Source organism: Molossus molossus, unplaced genomic scaffold (assembly GCF_014108415.1).
Source record: "Molossus molossus isolate mMolMol1 unplaced genomic scaffold, mMolMol1.p scaffold_m16_p_10, whole genome shotgun sequence".
NCBI classification, from domain to species: Eukaryota; Metazoa; Chordata; class Mammalia; order Chiroptera; family Molossidae; genus Molossus; species Molossus molossus.
The window spans coordinates 41,618,626-41,631,340 of NW_023425345.1; the positions used below are offsets into that span (position 1 = coordinate 41,618,626).

A 12,715-nucleotide genomic window follows, 5' to 3' on the forward strand; every position below is an offset into this window, starting at 1 on the left:
TGAGCCGCGGACCCGCCCCTCCTGGAGGCACTGGCCACTCAGTGAGCCCCGTTCAGCTTGATTGACAGGACGACCGCTCGGTCCGGTACCTAAATTCGTCACTCCGGAAACAGTGACCCGTTTTTTTCCCCGGAAGCTCAGCGTCCGCGCTCTCCCAGCATCCTTCGCCTTCCGGCTATGTTCGGTCCCGTCCGGCCAGTCCCGCCTTGCGCGCCCATTTCGATCACGAGTTTCAAGCTCGCGTCTCCAGGCTCGAGCGCCCGGCAGCGGTCTCCCAGGGCGGCGTTCCCGGGCGGCGGCCATGGGGACAGGGATGGCGCAGCTGGAGGGTTACTACTTCTCGGCGGCCCTGAGCTGCACGTTCTTGGTGTCCTGCCTCCTGTTCTCCGCCTTCAGCCGGGCGCTGCGGGAGCCCTACATGGACGAGACCTTCCACCTGCCGCAGGCGCAGCGCTACTGTGAGGGCCGCTTCTCCCTCGCGCAGGTGCGCCCCCCGCCCGCCCGCCCGCGAGGGGAAGCGCCGGGCGGCCTTGTCCCCTCCCCCGGGCCGTCTCCGAGGCCGCAGGGTAGCGGCATCCGCGATGGGAGCCCGGCTACTGCCCCGCTTCCTGGCAGCGGTGGCGGTGGTAGCCGGGCTGTCCCCCCGACCCCGGGACCCGGCCGGCGGCCGCCTGGGCCGCGCAACAACCCCCGGAGCCGGCTGTCCGCGCCGGCCGTGTGGGGGGCGGGGGGCGGCGTCCCCACCGCGAAGTGACTTTAATTCCATCCCTGGTGTGGGTTGGGGGACCCTTTTGTGAACTGGGTGAAGTGGCACCTAGTGGAGTGGCGTCGTGTTCGCCTGCATAACGGACTAGATGAATATAGAGATAGACACACAGATAAAGCCCGGCAGGCTCCGGGATAACTCTCTCCGTCCGAGTGCTCTCTCTCTGACCTGGGTGAGGGTGCCGGGAGCGTCACCCCTGTGCCCCGCGTGCGCCGGGCGACGTGGGCTTCCCCCGGGCTCTGCTCCGGGTCGCAGAACCTGCCCCGTGTTCCTGGGGACTCGGCGGAGGCGCGTCGCTCTCCCCCCGAGGCGTCGGAGAGTAGCGGCTGGAAGTGTGAAGTGTGGTTAGAGAAAGGCCTGCTTGTAGGTCTTGGAGTTTATTTACTAGTCGTGTGACCTTGTAAGTTTCTGAGTTTCCAGTTACTCATCTGAAAATAGTATCTACTGTAGGGCATGTGGCAGGATTAAATACCGAGGGTTTATCACTATTCCTCGCTCAATACGTGTCAGCTTTCATTATGGAGCCTGTGGTTTAACCTCTCTAAACATTTCTTTTACTTCAAACTTACCACAGTTCAGCTGATATTCCCACACTTTTAAAAATGGAATCATTTGCTATTTAATCACCCAACTACAGGCTTCCAGAAGAGTGAGTAGGTCTTTCTAACGAGTAGGAACTGATTTTAAGTTGATGTCTACTGGTTGGTGATACCCTAACAATCACAAAGCAGGTGCAGGGGCAAAATATAAGCAAAACTTTTCTTTAGAGGCAACATCCTATCTTCTGGGGACTTAGTTAATCATGTCACAGAATAACTTCTAAAAGTGCCTGGTTGTTGGTAAAGATGTTTTGGAACTTGACATCTTTGTGGCAGTCCATTTGCTTTTGCTTCATTGTCGGCCTTTCATTTTCAAGTGGGACCCCATGATCACTACATTGCCTGGCCTGTACCTGCTGTCAGTCGGAGTGGTCAAACCCGCCCGCTGGATCTTCGGGTGGTCTGAACATGTTGTCTGCTCCATTGGAATGCTCAGATTTGTGAACCTTCTCTTCAGCGTTGGCAACTTCTATTTACTGTACTTGCTTTTTCGAAAGGTACAACCCAGACACAAGGTATGTTTTCAGGTATTTTAAGTTTACATACACTCAAGTCCACAATTATGAATTGGTTTTATGAGATTTGGTGGCGAATGTCTTTAACACATAGTATTTGCATGTATTTTGTAAAAATAAAGCAAGAAACCCTGCTTCCATTTTAGAAGAAATTTACAGGTAAATCCTTGAATAACTTTTCTTTATTTATAAAATCTAAAGTGAATGTTTGTTCATGAGTGAAACCAGTTCAGTTACTATTGGCTGAGCTTGCTCCATGTGCTAATCACTGAAACTGCAGAGGTAAATGAGGTAATATTTTTCTTATGAAAGTTATATTTGCATTGGGGGAAACAGACTTTACCTGAGGAATTGTTATGTGGCTTCATGCAGGCCCTGGAGGTGAATTGCCTGGATTTGAATTCTATCCACTTACTAATTATGTTACTTTAGGCAGCTTATCCCTCAATGACTTTATGTCTTCATCTGTTAAATGGGAATGATACAGAATCTACTTCACAGGACAATTGTGAAAAGTAAAGGAGATTAATAGTGGTAGGTGCTTAGAATAGTGCCTGTTGTAAAAATAATTATGTTTAACTTAAAAAGATTATTTTAATACTGTAAATTATGAGGGGGAGATAGGTATAAGAGCAGAGCAGACAGTGGGTAAGGCTGAATCTTGAACAGACAGGGCTTTAGGGAGGGGAATGAATCCTAACGGGAGAAGCAGAAGCAAAAATAGAAAGCCTGATCAAGAGATACAGGGAATTAGTCTTTGGAATTAGAGAATTATAATGTGAGGTTGGAGAAGTAGGTAGGGGTGAAGTCATGAATGTCCTTAATGTTATGGAAAGGATTTTGAAGTTGAATAGGTGATAGAAAGCCCTTCATTTTAATCAAGGCAATGACACAGTTTGATTTTGTGATTTAAATTAAATGAAGGCTACAGTCCTGGCCGGGTGACTCAGTTGATTGGAGTGTCGTCCTGTGCACTGAAATGTGGGTTTGATTTCCGGCCAGGACACTTAACCTAAGTTTCGTGTTTGATCCCTGGTCAGGGTGCATATGAGAAGCAATCGATCGATGTTTCTCTCTTCCTTCCTCCCTCCCTCCACCCCATCTCTAAAAAAATCAATAAAAACATATCCTTGGGTAAGGATTAAAAAGTATTTATAAAATGAAAAAAAATAAATGAAAGCTACAATTCAAGGAGATGAGAACACTTTCAAATTCTGACATAGTATGTCAGGCTAAGAAAAGATATTTAACTTTAGACTGAACCCTGTATTTTCAAGAAAAATCCCTGTAATTTCAACATGAAATAGTAAGATCATTGGATAGGGTAGTATATGTGCTAGAAACTTTTTTACATTCTCTAGTGTAGACTTTTGAAGAGATATCCTTAACAGAAAGTGGTGATGATTGCTAAATGTGTGCTTATTATTGACGCTGAGACTTAAGGTCAGGGAGGTGGAACCACCTGCACTGTGTCCCATTCATCTCCATGTTCCACCTAGAATTTGGTTTAGTGTCTTACACACAATTACTCCTTAACTGTTGTTAAGTGATTCACAGTATGTTAGGCCATAGACGGTTTGGCACCCACATTTATTGTCTTACTGGTTTCTAAACTGAGAGGTGTAACCAGAAAGTGCCAGTGTTCTTATAAATGTGTTTGTGTTTTTGCAAAGCCAGAAATAAAACTAATATTGATAATATTATTTAAATAAGACTCAGGTAGTTTTTGTGTTTTAAGAAGTCTCTTCATTAGCTCAACAGAAGCAGCGTATTTATTTTATGAAAATAATTTTAACTGATTTCTCTTCCTCCTAGGCTGGCTCCAGTGTCCAGAGAATCTTGTCAACGTTAACCCTAGCAGTATTTCCTACACTCTATTTTTTTAACTTCCTTTATTATACAGAAGCAGGATCCATGTTTTTTACACTTTTTGCCTATTTGATGTGTCTTTATGGAAATCATAAAACGTCAGCCTTGCTTGGATTCTGTGGCTTCATGTTCCGTCAAACAAACATTGTCTGGGCTGTGTTCTGCGCAGGGAACGTCGTCGCGCAGAAGCTCACTGAAGCCTGGAAAACTGAGCTACAGAAGAAGAAGGAAGAACGGCTTCCTCCTATTAAAGGACCGTTTTCAGAATTCAGGAAAATTCTTCAGTTTCTTTGGGTTTATTCCATGTCCTTTAAGAACTTGAGTATGCTTTTCCTTTTGACTTGGCCGTACATCCTTCTAATATTTCTGTTTTGTGTTTTTGTGGTAGTTAATGGTGGAATTGTCGTTGGCGATCGGAGCAGTCATGAAGTCTGTCTCCATTTTCCCCAGCTATTCTACTTCTTCTCTTTCACTCTCTTTTTTTCCTTTCCTCACCTGCTGTCTCCTAGCAAAATGAAAGCTTTTCTTTGCTTAGCTTGGAAACGCAGAATTCAGTTTTTTGTGCTTACTTTAGTCTGTGTATTTTTAGTGTGGAAATTCACTTATGTTCATAAATACTTGTTAGCCGATAACAGACATTATACATTCTATGTGTGGAAAAGAGTTATGCAGAGATATGAAATTGTGAAATATTTGTTAGTTCCAGTCTATCTATTTGCTGGTTGGAGTATAACTGACTCATTGAAATCAAAGTCAGTTTTCTGGAACTTAATGTTTTTCATATGCTTATTTACTGTTACAGTACCTCAGAAACTGCTAGAGTTTCGTTACTTTATTTTACCTTATGTTATTTATAGGCTAAACATACCTCTGCCACCCATATCTAGACTTGTTTGTGAACTGGGTTGCTATGCTGTTATTAATTTCCTAACTTTTTATATCTTTTTGAACAAGACTTTTCAGTGGCCAAATAGCCAGGACACTCAGAGGTTTATGTGGTAACATCTCAGACATCTTGAACTAAAAATAAATTTAGTCTTTCCACATGAGCAACTGAACAGGTAAAAATTATGGACTTTCTTTTAGACAATGGTGATCCTCAGATCACATCAGATTTTTTTATTTTTAAACATCAGATATATGTGTTTTAAACATATATAAAAATCCAAGGAGTTAAGTGGTAAAGAACTTAGAAAAGTTTAAGACTTGCTCCATTAGCCTGAGTAATATTAGAAAAATAAAATTGTTTACAATGATCTCATATCACTTTTGTACTGCTGGCCACGCAAAAAGCTTGGAAACTTTTTATAGACACAAGTTTAAGAAAATTGGGCCTGCATTTTAATACTGGAACTTATGCACAAATTCTCTTCAGAAAGGAAGTGTAGGCAAAATATTAAAAAAATATTTACAAATGATCAGGTCATATTTGTGATGGAAAAGTTACTTAACATTTCGGTAAATATAATTTTAATCATAAGGCAAAATAGACTCACATTGATAGTAAATGTTAGAAATTCAAGGCTCATCTGTGACTACCTAGGATTTAAGTTACTGGTTTTTGTTGAAAATCTAGAAATGATGAAGCTGTTTCACTAATTTCTAATGTGAAATATGTAACAACCAAAGATAAATTGTGTTTATGATAATACCTTTAAAAAGGGATTTTCTTTTCTGAAATTTGTCACTGTATTAGTTTTCTTTGGCTGCCATAACAAATTACCACAAACTTGGTGGCTTAAAAATTTTTTCAATGGTTGTGGCTGGTTTGGTTCAGCAGTTAGAGTATCAGCCTGTGTCCTGAAGGGTCTGGGGTTCGATTCCTGGTCAAGGGCACGTACCTTGCTTGCAGGTTTGATTCCCGACCCTGACTGGGGTCAGGCGGGAGGCAGCCAATTGATGTGTCTCTCTCACATCAATGTTTCTCTCTTTCTCTCTCTTTCACTCTATCTAAAAATCAATGGAAAAATATGCTCAGGTGAAGATTAAAAAGAAAATCTCTCACAGTCCCAGGGGCCATAAATCTCAAATTATGATGGCAGTGTGAGTTCCTTCTGGAGGCTCAGAGAATCAGGTCCATGCCTCTCCCAGCTTAAGGCTGTTGCAGTCCTCAGTGTTTCTTGGTTTATGGAGGCATCAGTCCAGTCTCTGCCGTGGTCTTTACATGGCTTTTCCCTCTGTCTTTATTTCATAAGGACAGTGTCATTGGATTCCCACCCTAATCCAGGATGGTCTCATGATGACATTATTAATTCAGTTATTCCTACAGAGACCCTTTTTCCAAATAAGGTAACATTTATAGGTTCCAAGTAGACATATCTTTTTGTGGGACACTTTTCAACCCACTGAAGTTACCAAAGGAGAGTTTAGGATAAACTTCATAATAATGTAGGAAATAATTTTTTTGCCAAAATAGTTTAAATAAAATTTTATCTTTACTGAGAGGTTAAAAAGAACTGACTCAAGGCCAAATATAAAACTAAAGGTAACTGGTATTTGATTCTGTGTTATACAAGAAAAGTTGGAATTGAAAGGAAGTTTAAAAATCATTGGATCTAAGCCCTGGCCGGTTTGGCTGAGGAGTTGGAGCACTGGCCTGCGGACCAGAGAGTCCCGGGTTTGGTTCCCGCTAGGGGCACGTACAAAAAAAAAAAAAGAGAGAGAGAAGGTGAAAAATCATTGGATCTAGTCTTTTATTTTGTAGGTCAGGGAACAACTGAACTAGTCCTATTTTGTGTGTAGGTTTTTGGATTCTGCGTCTCCTGTTTTGAGTCACTGGGTTGTCATTCCATTACAGAAAAGTATTTGGACATGTTAACTTTGACATGTAAACTTAGAACTGTGAATAGAATTCATCTTTTAACCTCATTTTATGTTGGTAAACTTTTAAAAATAGCCATGTGAAGAAATTGCTTTGTCTTTAGTGTTGACTAATGCTTTCTCTGGGTTTTAAATAATGAGTAGAAGTGGAAAGTATTCTGCATTTGCAAATATAAAATTGTGTGCAGGCGAAAATTACAAGTATGGTTGAGTAATAAATAAAGAGCAATCTTTTGTTGTACTCAGTACTTAGAAAGTAGATCGACTTTTTAGTTATAACAATGATTGTAGGACAAATGTTACCCATTTATTTTTTATTTTTTAAGTTAGACAAGAAAGCACAGTCAAAGAAATTATTATTTAAAATGGCAATCTGAATTCCAGGAAGTCAAAATTGAAAAAGAAATGTGTAATTTAGAAAAAACAGCTTTCTCGTCTGATACTACATATGAAAGGCTTTTGTGTTTAGGAGTGTTTCTGAGACGGAAAAACTTTTCTAATCAAGTCGGGCAGAAATTATGAAACCATTCCACCCCATAGATTGGGGGAATCACTGTTCCATTTAATTTTTAAGTTCCTGCTATGTTAAGAGATGTTTTGGAGAAAAGCTACATTCAGAGAAAACAGTTTAATCCTAGTTTTGTTTTGTTTTTTCTATAAAGTACATAAAATACACTACTTAATGTTTTAGAAAAGAATGCTGTGAATTAGAAGATGCAATAGACCATTGCTTTCAGACATAGCCTAAGTGATTTTTGTGTTTGGAACATTTTTTAAGGGTTATCAAATAGTTATTTTGACATGAAATTAAAAAAAATTAGACTTAATTTAATTCCTAGATTAAAAGGTGATTATAAAAAGAGTCTGTGAAGCCTTGCAATTATTGATATTAAAGTGTGTACGTAGGATTATGGTAAAGAATGTCTACAGGACTTGGTCCATAATATGTTTACGCCCAGTAATAAATCTGTTTGACCTTTATCCCCCCATCTGTGAAATTTTATAGAGTATTATCTTTATATAGCATTAGTGAATATTATTTTTATATAACATTAGTAAGGTTCCAGTATGCTGTTTTTAACATATTATTTACGTTTTCTCTTAGTGGACACCTAGAAACCTTTTCTAATGCCTCTGACTGTATATTTAAATTATCTGGAAACGCAGTGTTCCTGAGTTTAAACATAGCATGTCATTTGGCAAGAGAAATTATTTTGTTAGGTCTCTGGCCTCTTCCCCCTCTCCTAAAGCTATATCTGAAATGTGCTTAGTCTGTCATAAAGTACCTTAATATAAAAAGTTTAATGCAGTTGATTTCTGATAAACAAGTTAGCGTACTGTAGTACATTTCTAGTTTGAGTGTAACTGCCACAAGGAGAGAAGAAAAGAAATCCCTAGTTTTTATTTATACCCCCTAAACAGGAGATTGCTATATTTGTCGTTCTTTTATTTATTTATTTTATTTTAAAATTAGAATTGACATACAATATTATATTAGTTTCAGATGTACAATCCTGTAATTAGACGTTTATATAACTTGCGAAGTGATCACCCCAATAAATCCAGTACCCATCTGATAGCATTTATACTTATTACAGTATTATTGACTATATTCCCTATGCTGTACTTTACATTCCTGTGACTATTCTGTAACTACCAATTTGTACATTTTAATCCCTTCACCTTTTTTACCCAATCTCCCAACCCCTCTTCCCATCTGGCAACCGTCCAAACGTTCTCTGTATCTGTGTAGACTCACTTCTAAATAAAATATTCATATGAAGAAATAAATTCATGTTCATTAAGTTAGCATTTATCTTTGATGCAATTAGCATTTTATTAAAAAGTGAAACAAAAAGTATGCAAATAATGAAAGCATTTTTGTAATGGGAATTTAAACATGATTTAGGAACCATGGGCTTGTAGAAAACGCATTATATTTGTGGCTTTGGAATCAATAAGGCAAATGGTTTAACCTTTGGTCCTCATTTCAAATGAGTATAGTATTTGTCCTAACTGGTCAGCGCCTGGCACATGTCTAGCCTTATTTCAAAAAGAATTCAGTCCCTGCCATATGTACAGAAAGCTCATAAATAAGCTATATAATAACTATTGAGTAAATGAATACTTAATGAAGTTTTTATTATAGAAAGAAAATATCCTAGAAGACAATGTACTATAAATCATTAGCAAGTTTAGGAAATCACGTTTCACAAGGAGATCCAACCTAAACTTCTGCTTAAATTTTCTGACCTAGTTTTAAAATTTATTTACCATAATGCTTAACACTTATACATGTATTTATTTATATGTTTATAATAGGATGTGATTTCAAAATTATTCCTGTTTATATAAAATAAGAAAAATAAGTAACTTTCAACCATTAAATTATAATAGCAGTGGAACTGTTTATCAGACTTTTAAGGAAAAAGAATTTTCAACCAATTATGAATATTTTGTGCTTAAAGGCTGAATTTTACTACTTTAGGGATAACTTTTAATTATATTTTATTTAGGGTTTTTTAATGTATTTAAAACTTGTATAGCTGAGAAAATTATAATAAGAGATATATTGAGATTATATTTTTAAAAATTCATGAATCCAGCTAAAATTTTTGTTTGAAAATCATTTCTAGGGTAAGAAATTTTGCCACAGTGAAGTAATCCAATAATACTTTATATTGTGCTTTATTAAATAAATGAACATTTGATGAATTTAGTATTAATTTGAAGTCAGTATATCACCATAAGACCAAAATACCAAAAGGTATTTTTCTGACAAGAAAAACTATTGAACACTTGATTTTTCACACTGATTAGGAAACTTACATCAGTTCAGTTTAGTTAACCATGTATAGCACATACAAAATAATTGCTGTCATTTATGGAACACCTACAATGTTCTGGGTGTAGTACTACTGGCTGACATACAATTACTCTCATGTTTGATCCTACTCAAAGTCTTGTGAGGCAGATGCTGATTTCTGTTTGATTGCCAGAGAAACTAAAGATCAAACAGATAACTAACTTGCCCAAAGTCAACGCCGTCACTTAAGACCACAGATTGGTCTGATTCCCAGGACTGTTTTTTACTTTGCCCTCACTGTAAGTTTTTCATCAAGAGAAGTAGAATATGAAGAGAGAGGTGATGATCCATCTTTACTCTGTATTAGCCAGACCATTCATGGCATGTTATTTTTGTATTGATTATAGTAATTTTTAGCAATGCTAGAAACTGTTCAAAGAAGCATGAACAGATGACAAGTGTTTATAATTATGTTGCAAGAGAAATGGCTAAAAGAATATATGGATGTCTAACTTGGAGAAGCAGAATTCCTGTAACTTGATAAGCTCTCATAATTGAATAATTATTTGAAATATTCTATATTCCATGAAGTATAAATCAAAGACCAGCAGATTTCAACTCATGAAAAACATACGTTTCTAACTGTGTAGTCTCTGCAGGGGAATGGACCCAGAGAAAGGAAGTGTGCTTGCTCATGGAAGACGAGTTCTGTTTGTCCGGGATGCTTCAGAAGAGATTCAGATAGCAAGTAGGTAGAGTCAATGGCTTTTTTAGATGCCACACGGTCCTATGAGTTGAAATTTATAAGTTTGTGACAGACAATATTTTTTGCATTGATTGGTAAGTCATGGTGAAATAGCTGGTGAGTTGCATGCTGTCTTCGATATACTGTGTCTGAACCAAAACTCTATTACCTTGGTTTGGAATCAAATTTGAGATACACAACTTAATAAAGGTACTTTTAGCGACAGTGTTTGAGAATACCGCTAATATAGTATTTAATTGGTTTCTTATTATTTCAATTTCCTTTACATTAGTGAAGAGAATGTGCTTCTTTTTGAAAAGGTTTTTCCCCCAAAAGATAGAGTAAGCACTAGCTACAAAATTGTTTAAAATGCAATATCCACTAGGCGGCGATATTGTACTATGTTTCCAAGTGTATTAAACTTTGAGTTAACTTTCATAGTGTTTTTTTTTGTTTGTTTGTTTTTTGTTTTTTGTTTTTTGTTTTTTTTTATCCTCACCGGAGGACATTTTTCCATTTTTGTTCAGGTAGAGTGGGAGGGAGAGAGGAACAGAGAGAGAGAGAAACATCGATGTGAAAGGAACACATCGAGTGGCTGCCACCCGCACAACCGACCAGGGCCGGGGACAAACTGCAACCGAGGTACATGCCCTTAGCGGGAACCGAACCCGGGTCTCTCAGGACCGCAGGCCGACGCTCTAACCACTGAGCCAAACCGGCCAGGGCAACTTTCATAGTTTTAAGTTTTGAACTACACAGTAATTTGTAGCACCCATGCTTATTTATTATAATGTTGTTCAAAGTGTTTTCTGAATTGTATGAAGCCAAGGTAAATGTTAAAAAATCATTTTTGTATTCTGGAATCATATATTGGGTGATTTAACCTTCCCTTATGGCATTCTTTAGTTTGTATGGCATAGTCATGATCTTTTGCCACAGTGATCATGATGACAAATTTGAAAACTCATATAGCATTATATCAGCCACTGTTTCAAGTGGCTGTTTTACCCATGTTATTTATGCTTCATAACAATCCTACGGGATCAGTACCATTGCTACTATTTCCACTCTATGTAGACATGAGGATGCTGAGTATAGAGAGATTAAGAATTTTCAGAGTGGGGGGTGGGGGGGATGGGCAAAACGTCTACCTTCAAGTTAGCAACATGTTAGAAAGAAACATGATTACGGAGAATGTGGTTATCCTACTTATTTGTAGGTCAGGAAAACGAGGCCCACGCTAATTTTGGCTCTTCGGGGAGGCAGATAATCTTCCATTTGCCATTGTGTCTGCCACTTTCGTCTTTGTGATGGTATTTCAAAGTGACGTATGTGTACATATGAAAATAAGGGAGAAAAAACACGTCAGGGTGGGAGTTTTTAGGTATATTAATTTGGAATGAAATAAAGACTTGTTTTAATGACAGTGATTCTAGCTACCAAATGGAGGAGCACAGTTTTTTGAAAATTAATGGTTTCTCCAAAAAGACTCCTATTTGGAATGAGTTGTCAGTTAAACATGACTTACTTTGGAATTTTTAAAAAATTTTAACGAAAAGCTTAATCTTTAAAAAAATATATATGTTCTAGATGCCTTTAAGTTTTATGTTTTGTTAGATACTACTCTGGAAAATAGTGAGGTTTATTTGACTTGTAAAATTGTGTTGTGGGTTCATGTCATTTAAAATGATTTTTAAGTAAATCTATTCTTTGTAATAAAAGACTTTCCTTATTTAAAAGTTTGTTCAAGTACCATGGTTTCATTTGTTTTGCAGATAAGTCCATGTTTTGTAATATTTCACAATTAATCGTGTATAACACATTTCGAACTGGGTGCTGGTGGCCTCTTCTCTCCCTCGCTCTGGACAAGAGGGCACTGCCCCTGTCTCCACCCACAAGTCCTGTGCTTTCTTCATCGTCTTGAAATAATAAAAAAAAAAATTTTTTTCCTTTATCGAGGGAGAGAGAGAAGGAAACATCGATGAGAGAGAACATCTACTGGCTGCCTCCTGCATGCCCCCCACTGGGGATCGGGCCCACAACCTGGGCATGTGCCCTGACCGGGAATCAAATCGGTAACCTCTTGGTGCATGGGTCAATGCTCAACCACTGAGCCACATCGGCCAGGCCTGAATCATATTTTTAAGTGCCCATCAGTAGCCTGTATTGACTATATTTTATTCTCACAATAGTAGAAGGCAGTTAGATTCCTGACTGATCACTTTGAACGTGTGGAGGCTTGGGTTTCTTTGTTGTCCGAGTCTATAGAAAGTCCAAAGTGGTTTTGAAACACCTATAACTAGGCAGGACTCAAACCCCAAATTTTTATCTCTGTGGTAAGGAGGAGACCCTTGCTTGTGTTTTCCGACTTCCGGCTCTTGCTCCACTGGGCTCCAGCCCAGGGATCAGCTGAGGACTTGTACACACACACAGGACTTCCTCTTGCATGATCCTCCCTTCTGGGACTTCCCTTCTTAATTTATAGCCACTCTGGCATCCTAAACTCCATCCTCTCATATCTCAAGCCAATAATATTGCAGCTTTCTGACTAGGCTGTGTCGGGAACAGTCACCCGGTGAGGTCTTCCAATGATCA

The 12,715-nt window shown here is 38.6% G+C and overlaps 1 protein-coding gene across 2 annotated transcripts; it reads left to right on the forward strand.

Annotated features, from left to right (window-relative positions):
• The first annotated feature begins 167 nt into the window (after nucleotides 1-167).
• Nucleotides 168-10,185, forward strand: LOC118624357 (dol-P-Glc:Glc(2)Man(9)GlcNAc(2)-PP-Dol alpha-1,2-glucosyltransferase). Of its 2 annotated transcripts, XR_004958356.1 has the most exons (4): nucleotides 168-484; nucleotides 1,683-1,880; nucleotides 3,696-4,810; nucleotides 10,035-10,185. XR_004958356.1 is itself a non-coding variant. In XM_036252554.1 (3 exons), the coding sequence occupies exons 1-3, from the start codon at nucleotides 302-304 to the stop codon at nucleotides 4,749-4,751; spliced, it is 1,437 nt and encodes a 478-aa protein (XP_036108447.1). In that variant the 5' UTR covers nucleotides 168-301; the 3' UTR covers nucleotides 4,752-5,454. The 2 variants fall into 2 exon arrangements, 1 of the variants encoding a protein (XP_036108447.1); XM_036252554.1 differs by lacking the exon at nucleotides 10,035-10,185 and having other exon boundaries at nucleotides 3,696-5,454.
• The last annotated feature ends 2,530 nt before the right edge of the window (nucleotides 10,186-12,715 follow it).